At 36.1% G+C, this 8,529-nt stretch overlaps 1 protein-coding gene across 10 annotated transcripts in view; it reads left to right on the top strand.

The window, feature by feature from the left end:
• Window positions 1–8,529, top strand: part of Txndc16 (thioredoxin domain containing 16) — an 88,769-nt gene that overhangs the window by 16,230 nt on the left and 64,010 nt on the right. For 7 of the 10 annotated variants that reach the window (XR_007343838.1, XM_048793096.1, XM_048793099.1 and 4 more), the window contains 2 exons: window positions 2,259–2,332; window positions 3,308–3,382. The exons of 1 other annotated variant lie outside the window; for it this stretch is intronic. Coding sequence is in view for 7 of the 9 variants with exons in the window: in XM_048793096.1 (XP_048649053.1) it covers window positions 2,259–2,332; window positions 3,308–3,382 (149 nt within the window). In the remaining 2 variants the exon portion in view is untranslated. Of the gene's footprint in view, window positions 1–2,258; window positions 2,333–3,307; window positions 3,383–5,743; window positions 5,923–8,529 lie in introns of those variants that run through there. 2 more of the 10 variants (XM_048793104.1, XM_048793101.1) reach the window with 2 other exon arrangements.

Genomic DNA, 8,529 nt, shown 5'->3' with positions numbered 1-8,529 from the left:
TAGAGCAGATTATGCTAAGTGAAGCTAGCCAATCCCTAAAAAACAAATGCCAAATGTCTTCTTTGATATAAGGAGAGTAACTAAGAACAGAGTAGGGACGAAGAGCATGAGAAGAAGATTAACATTTAACAGGGATGAGAGGTGGGAGGGAAGGGGAGAGAGAAGGGAAATTGCATGGAAATGGGAGGAGACCCTCAGGGTTATACAGAGGAGAGGGTAGAGAGAGAGGAGGGGAGGGGAGGGGAGAGGTGGGGAGGGGGGATGGTGGAGGATGGGAAAGGCAGCGGAGCACAACAGACACTAGTATGGCAATATGTAAATCAATGGATGTGTAACTGATGTGATTCTTCAATCTGTGTATGGGGTGAAGGTGGGAGTTCATAACCCACTTGAATCAAAGTGTGGAATATGATATGTCAAGAAATTTGTAATGTTTTGAACAACCAACAATAAAAAAATTAAAAAAAAAATAGAAAATAAAAAGGGATAGACATATAGCATGGTGGTGAAGTGCCCCTGGGTCCAATTCCCAGTGCCAAACAACTCCCCCACCCCTGTAAACAAACATAGAATCAAATAAATTCTGATTAAGTTGTTTGTGTTTCCCTTATACCACTGTTGTATTTAATTCTTCACATAAAATGTATATGGCATTATGATTAGAGAATCCATGGATATTTGGGCTCATGGATTAGGTGACAAGTTATGAATGCTAAGTGTGTGCTATTCAAAGTGATGCCTCAGCAAAATCATAAATCATTATGTCATGGACTTCCAGCCAGGAGAGCCTCTCTTATGTAATTGAAAGCCTCTACTGTTAAATATGTGAATACCAAGGGCTTCCCCTGTTTTTTATCAACCAGTGAGAGTTCAGAAAGCTTAACATCCATACTTGTACATATCCCTTTAAACTTAAATCACTGAAGGTTGACTGTTTTTAAAGAACAATAAAATTTGTAAAAGATAGCACATGTATTTTCCTTCTGTTCTTTAAATATCAGGTAGCGTAACTGTTTATGATTGTCTTATTTCTAGCCTTCTCTATTCTCATCCTTGGAATTTCTTCTCTCCACCTTGATGTTAGTCAAACCTAACATCTCTGTCTTGAACATTTTTGTTGTGCAATCTTGTATCTCTGTGTATTTCTTATCAGCCATGCTCAAAATAACTTCTCATTACTCGAAGTGTTTCTTTTCTCAAAGTCACTGATACATCCTATTACCCCATCTTATTTTTTCAACCATTCCTTTTATACCTATTCATTAAATTCATGAAAACACTCTAGAGTTGTATTTTAACTATGAATAAATCTAATTAAAATTTATTTTCTCAGACTGACCATATAACTCAGTGGTAGAGTGGCAAAATGCTCATGGGTGAGATCCTGGGTTTGATTCCCAGTATGGAGTAAAAACAGTGCTAAAAATTCAATTTCTTAGTTTCTGTAGCCACATGTGGTGGTGATCACAAAACTGTAGACTATGCAGATATAGAATATCTCCATCATCACAGGAAGTTCAATCAGACGATGCTCTTTTAGGCTAGCAGCAGGCAAACTATGGCCTATGGGCTCAGTCTAGAATATTGCCTGCTTTGGGGTAGTCTACAAGCTAAGAATGGTTTTAGTGTTTTTCAGCATAAATGTTTTAGAACCAAGTCTGATGACAGGACACACTAACTTTAAATCCCAATAAACTATCTACATAATTTCCTCAAATTTTGCTTCTTGGCCTGTGAAGCCTAAAATATTTACTTTCTGGTCATTTATTAAGAGTTAGCTAATTCCTTTTCTAAAACATTGATTATTGTTACTTTTACTTTACACATCATTCTCTTCTGATACTTTGTGATATAACTTTGGTACCTCATCTTCCTTTCATACCCAGAAGCATTCATTATCCTAAAATGGTGTTATAGTTTTGTATTTTTAATGTTTCTGTATTCTTGGCTGTTACCGTTTATCCATAGACTGTATTGTTTTGTGTTTTAACAGTTTACATGAACAATATTGTACATATCCTTTAACAACTGACTTTTAACAGTTTTTGAGATTTATCCATGTGGATTAGATTATCTTCCTCACTTTAAAGGATTATATAAGTAATCCTTAATTATTTATTAATGATTTAATAAACATACAAAAAGAAAATACAAAATTGCATTGGATACAAGATGACATGTTTAATTGTCCTTGTTTTCATAACCAGGATACTTGCCTTTTTGTACATACCTTAAACCTTAAATATAATCTTTTAAAGGTTAATTGTGTCAAAGAAGAAACATCAAAATACTGTGGAAAAGAAAAGGATTTGATGAAAGCATATTTATTCAGGTAAACTGTATTTTTGAGTGTGATGTGCAAATATACTTCTCAATATTCAAGCATATAAAATGTCACTAAGCCAAAATAAAGTTGTTTTTAGTGGGGATCATATGAAGTTCAGTAAAAAATTGAAGTAAACTGGGACATGGTGGCTCATACCTTTAATCCCAGCAACTTGTCAGCCTCAGCAATTTATTGAGACCCTGTCTCAAAATTTAAAAAAATAAGCAGGACTGGGAATGTGGTCCAGTGGCTATGTGCCACTGGGTTAATCTCCGGCATGCACACACACACATACAAAAACTCTATAAGTAATGGATTTGCTACCTAACCTCTCTGAACAACTTCCTTGTTCTCAAAATGTGGAGAGTAATATCTACCTTACAGGGATGTTTTGAATATTACATGAAATCATACTACAAATGCTGGGTCAGTAAGCACTTAGCAAATTTAGTGTTCCAAGTTGCTGTGTCAGATTCATATTTAGGTATACTTTATTTTTGAGGCATCTGCCAGTGTCCAGTTTGTAGTTTCCTCTGTATTTATGTCTGATAATCTTTCTGAGGTGTTTCACCTCCTATCCTCAAACCCTTAAGATTTGGCCTAGGAGGTAGTGAGCCGTCTATTTGCACAGGAAACTCTCACTGAGGAAACTTTTTCTCTTTACTGTTTGTCTCCTTCCCAACCCAGTTTTTGAATCTCTGTGTATGTATGTGACAAGGAGGTTGTTAGGAAGCCTTGTTTATACTCTTCTTTTTGTTTTTTCAATCTATTTTACCAGATCCAGTGCCTGAGCTTTACAAAATAAATTTATTTATTGAGTGTACGTTCAATTAATATTTGAGAGCATATTATATGCCAACATTCTGGTAGATGCATAGGGCACATGGATAAGACACAGACTAAAAGTGTATTAGTAAACAAGTAAATTGAATTCTAAGGAAATATTTTTATAATAGCTTTTAAACTTTTTTTTTTTAATAGAGGCAACATATTGCTCAGAGAATTCCCTACTGATACTTTGTTTGATGTGAATGCCATTGTCGCTCATGTTCTCTTGTAAGTACAAAAGGTACTCACTCTTTCATTTATTTATCATTGATATAATTTAGAGAAGTATAATTCATCACAATATTTTAGGATCTTAACATTGTATTTGTAAATGTCAGTTTCACAAAGATTACTGGTTTATCGTCCAACATTGAGGATAAAAAATTTCTTTAATAGCAAAAGATATAGGAAAACATAGATACTATGTATAAAAGTAAGAGAAGATTCAACAAGACCATGTGGTCATACAATTTCTTTTGAGTCTAACAATGGAATGAGCATTTACCAGATGTCTTAGTGTTTGGAGGCTGCTAGAATGAAATACCATAGGCTGGGGACTAATGAACAACAGAAATGTATTTTTCACAGTTCTGGAGGCTGAGAAATTCAAGGTCAAGATACTGGCACATTTGGTATTGGATCAAGTTCTCTGCTTCATAGATAGCCACCTTCTCTATGGATGTTCACATGACAGAAAGACCCTGGATCCTGGAGGTCTCATTTATCAGGATACTAATCTCATTCATGAGAGCTTTGCCTTCATGACCTGATAACCTCCCCAAAATCCCCCCTCCTAATACTGTCACTTTGGGATTTAGGATTTCTCTTTTTTCCTTTTCTTTTTTGAGATGGGATGTTACTCTTTCTAAGCTTGCCTTGAACTCGTAGTCTTTCTGCCTCAGCATCCTAAGTAGCTGGGTGTTAGGATTTCAACGTATGAATTTAGGAGGGCACAAACATTCAGACTCATAGCACTAGGTAAGAAGCTCTCTTTTTTATTCTCATTAGATTTTTGTAGTACTTGGTTTCCTTCTTACCCAGTCTGGCTTTTTTTCTGCCTGGTATCTGTAGCTCCATGCTTGTTTAGTAAGTGCAGAAAGAATTTTTATAGTCTCAGCACATACCTGAGTGTTCACTGAGAGAGTGAATCGAAGTTCTCTGGCATGGAATTGCTTTAGGCCTGGGATTCAGGCTTGACTGGGCTGTACTCCTATAAGCTACCAATGAATGAAGTCTGGTATTCTCTCTGGTGATTTAGCTAGAAAATATGACTGAACAAGGACACCAGTTTACGTGGCTTTTTCAATTTAATGTCATAGGTCTGTTGTCCTTTAAGGCCTTTGCTGACATTGACTGTCTGTTTTCTGTTTGGCTCCCTACTTCCTTCTCCTCTCCTACCTAAAATTTTCTCGAGAGTAAAATTACAGGAAGTTAAAAACTTGAGGAGAAAACTTGTGGTTATCATTTTGCAAACAGACACTTTTAAATGTTCCAGTGCTGAGACGTATTAACAGAAGATCCATTAGAAATTACTGACAAACATGTGCCCTGAGGCCAGTAGATTAAGAAGCCAATTGGAATGGGTAGAAGATGATCTTTTATAGAAGAAATATCATAGGATTTTTAGGCTGCCTTGAAGTCTCTTTCCTAGGACAGAATAGGGGTGGCTGTCTTGGTAGTAGCAAAAAGCTCAAGTAATAAATTAGTTATTTTTCTCAGGAAGCTGACTAGTTTTATTGTTTTTCTAATAGATTCCTAATAACTATCTTTGACCTAGAAATGAGGTTGAAGAAACAAAGAAGATTCTTTGAAGTATAAAAGGTAGTAATATTGTCTTTTCATAGAGTGTGAATCCATTTTTGACACCAAACCATGGAGTGGCAGGTCTACATTGGACAATTTTATTACCAGCTGGTTTTGAAATAGGACCTATATAAGGAGAGGATGTCAGTGCTGAGGACCTTGTGATTGGTCAGCTTATGGATTTTGTCTCTTTCACTTTTGCTGAGGTAGTGTCCTGTTCCTAGTGCTGTACTAATGCTGAGTTTTTTTTTTGTTTTTTTTTGGTACCAGGGATTGAACTCAGGGACACTGGACCACTGAGCCACATCCCCAGCCTATTTTGTACTTTATTTAGAGACAGGGTTTCACAGAGTTGCTTAGTGCCTTGCTTTTGCTGAGGCTGGCTTTGAACTTGTGATCCTCCTGCCTTAGTCTCTCGAGCTGCTGGGATTACAGGTGTGTGCCACTGCACATGGCTCTAATGCTGAGGTTTAGAATACAAATTCCACAATTTGTTCCTGAAGTTTCTGTTGAGTCTCAGCCACTTGTTAGGCATTGGGGATACAAAACAATAGGGTGTAGCTTTTGTTCTCTAGGAATTTAGTGTTTTGTTGCAGAGATAGAGATAGAAACAGAATATATTATGTACGAAGTAAGATAATAGAAGTGTTTGTACAGAAGAGCTAATAAATCTACTGAGAAGAGAATTATTATTTACGTTTAGAAAGAGAGTGGCTGTTTATTAAGATGGCTTCTGAAGGAGGTGGCAGTTGGGATGAATTTTTTTTTAATATTTATTTTTTTCAGTTTTTGGTGGACACAACATCTTTATTTTATTTTATGTGGTGCTGAGGATCGAACCCAGTGCCCTGCACATACCAGGTGAGCGCACTACCACTTGAGCATCCCCAGCCCTGGGATGAATCTTAAAGGATAAGTGCTTGGTGAAGAAAGGGATGAGGGGAAACCACAGGAAACAGACAAAGGTATGGAAGTTGGAAATAGTTTGGAGACAGTAGTTTTCTCAGAGTATAAAATATGAAGCAGGAGGTAACAGTATTGAAGAGGTGTGGAGTCAGATGTAGGTGAATCTTTGTATAGGCTTTTGGGCACACTCCTCACCTAAAGGGTGAGGAATCCAACTCTAGGCCAAAATTCCAAGCCATCTTTCAGGTACAACCATAGACAGTAACAAGGCTTTGCTTATCAGGCCTTACAGGGGGAAGTTGCCCCATCATGTCAAACTTGGTACATAATGATTGCAGTTTTTTTGAGATAATGAAGTCAAGGACTCCAACCTCTGTATCCCCTCAGTTTTTTAGAACAGCCATGCTTATATGTATAGGTACCTCTGTTTTGAGGGCTCTACCTCAGACATTGATGAAGATATCCCCCGGGTGCTTTGGCTAAGCACTTGTTATTGGGGTCCTTGATAGAAGTACTTTTCTCCACTTTGAGTCAGTACCTTTCCACTTCTAGCTTTTACCCTTTTTTCTACCATGTCCATGGGTCTATAAATAGGCAGGGGCCTTTTGTTTGCAGCTCTTGGAATGAGATGATTCCTGCATCAGTGCTCATTTACTTGCTCCTTGCTTATGGAACCTGTTCCTCTATTTATGGGTCTTTCTTGCATTGTCATAGTAAGCAAATAAAGTCTTTGCTTTTTTAGAAGTGTGGTGCTAGAGATCCAATCAAGGGCTTCATGCATGCTAGGAAAGTGCTGTACCTCCTACCCTGAATAAAGTTTTGATTATTACTTTAAGTTTGACTTGTTGTCATAAATGACCATCTTAAAACCTGATTGATAAACAAAGAGATATATGGGATATATGGGATCCAAGCACATGTAGAAACCATTGTGTGGCCATTTTATATTCTTGGGCAGCATAGATAGCAAAGAGGGAATTTTCCTCTTAATATTTTTAGGTGGTGAAAGTAGCTGGTCTTGGTAGTTGTTAATTTGGTAATACTAAAACTACATGCTTGAGTAAATACTTGATTTCTTTTTCTTCTTTCTCACTTTGTGCTACTCAGATTCAATTTGATTACCATCTGAAGTAGGCAAGGAAGGAGAATGAATTTATAGATGATGAGTCTACTTTAACAAGCCGAATGTCCATCAATCCTCAGTCTCAGGTAGCTGAAGGAATTGGAGCCCCCAGGGAGTATACATCAGGGGTTATAAACATGTAGGTCATCCAGAGAGCATCCTAGGGGCAATACCACTTAATGAAAGAAGAAACTGAGAAGGAAAAAAAAATGTCAAGGAAGTAATAACTTGTGGGATATGGTATTTTATAAAATTTTCTAGTAATGATATTTAGAATATTGAAGAACCATGCCAAATAGTTTACTGTATCATAGCTGTGCTTTGAAAAATGCCTTTTGATTTATCATCCTGCATTCATGTGCTAAAATCATCAGTTTGAAATCCCTGGTGTTTGGCAAACAGATTCTGTCTTGTACTGTTCATGGAAATGAAATTGAATTATTGATCTCTTTTGCCCATTTTTCTATCATGTTTTAGTCTTATTAACTCTTATTAATTTTTAGATGTTTTCTTTATACAAAGGAGACACTGTAGAAATTTACCCCAAGTTTATAATTTTTTAAAAATTTACCTTTTATGTTCTTTTATCAACTATCTGGTTAATTTTTCTTTTTTGACTTTTGTATCTTAAGTTATACAATAATATACTTTATTATTATAAAGGAATTTATGCATTTTGGGTTTTGCAATTGATCAACTTGTTTAGAGCAATTTTGGATTTATAGAAAATTATAAATTTGTAGGAAGTGAGCAAAGAGTATAAAGAATTCCCTATGTCTCCCTTTTTCCTCCATGTTTGGTTTTCTTGTTAACATTTTGCATCAGTGTAGTAGCTGTTACAATTTTTTGAACCCATGTTGACACATTATTATTAACTAAAGAATATAGTTAAGAGTGTGCTCTGTGTTGTATACTATTTAGGTTTTGGCAGATGTATAATGATGTGTTTCCACCATTACAGTGTCATTCAGAATAGTTTCACTGCTCTAAAAGTCTCTCCCCTTTCTCCAAACCACTGATATTTTTATTATTTCTGTAGTTTTGCCTTTTCTATAATGTGTGGTTGGAATCATCAGCATGTAGCCTTTTCATATTGGCTTCTTTTATGTAGCTGTATGTAAAAGACTCCACTCTTTTCATGGTTTGATAGCTCATTTCTTTTTTTAAAAAATATATTTAAAAATTATACATACACACACATATATTTTAGTTATAGTTGGACACAATACCTTTATTTTATTTTATTTTTTTTAATTTTTTATTGTTGGTTGTTCAAAACATTACATATTTCTTGATATATCATATTTCACACTTTGATTCAAGTGGGTTATGAACTCCCATTTTTACCCCATATACAGATTGCAGAATCACATCAGTTACACATCCATTGATTTACATATTGCCATACTAGTGTCTGTTGTGTTCTGCTGCCTTTCCTATCCTCTACTATTCCCCCTCCCCTCCCTTCCCCTCCCTTCCCCTCCCCTCTTCTCTCTCTACCCCCTCTACTGTCATTCATTTCTCCCCCTTGTATTATTTTTCC

This window comes from Marmota marmota, unplaced genomic scaffold, assembly GCF_001458135.2.
Source record: "Marmota marmota marmota unplaced genomic scaffold, marMar, whole genome shotgun sequence".
Lineage (NCBI taxonomy): Eukaryota > Metazoa > Chordata > Mammalia > Rodentia > Sciuridae > Marmota > Marmota marmota.
This window is presented reverse-complemented; position numbering and strand designations above follow the sequence as displayed.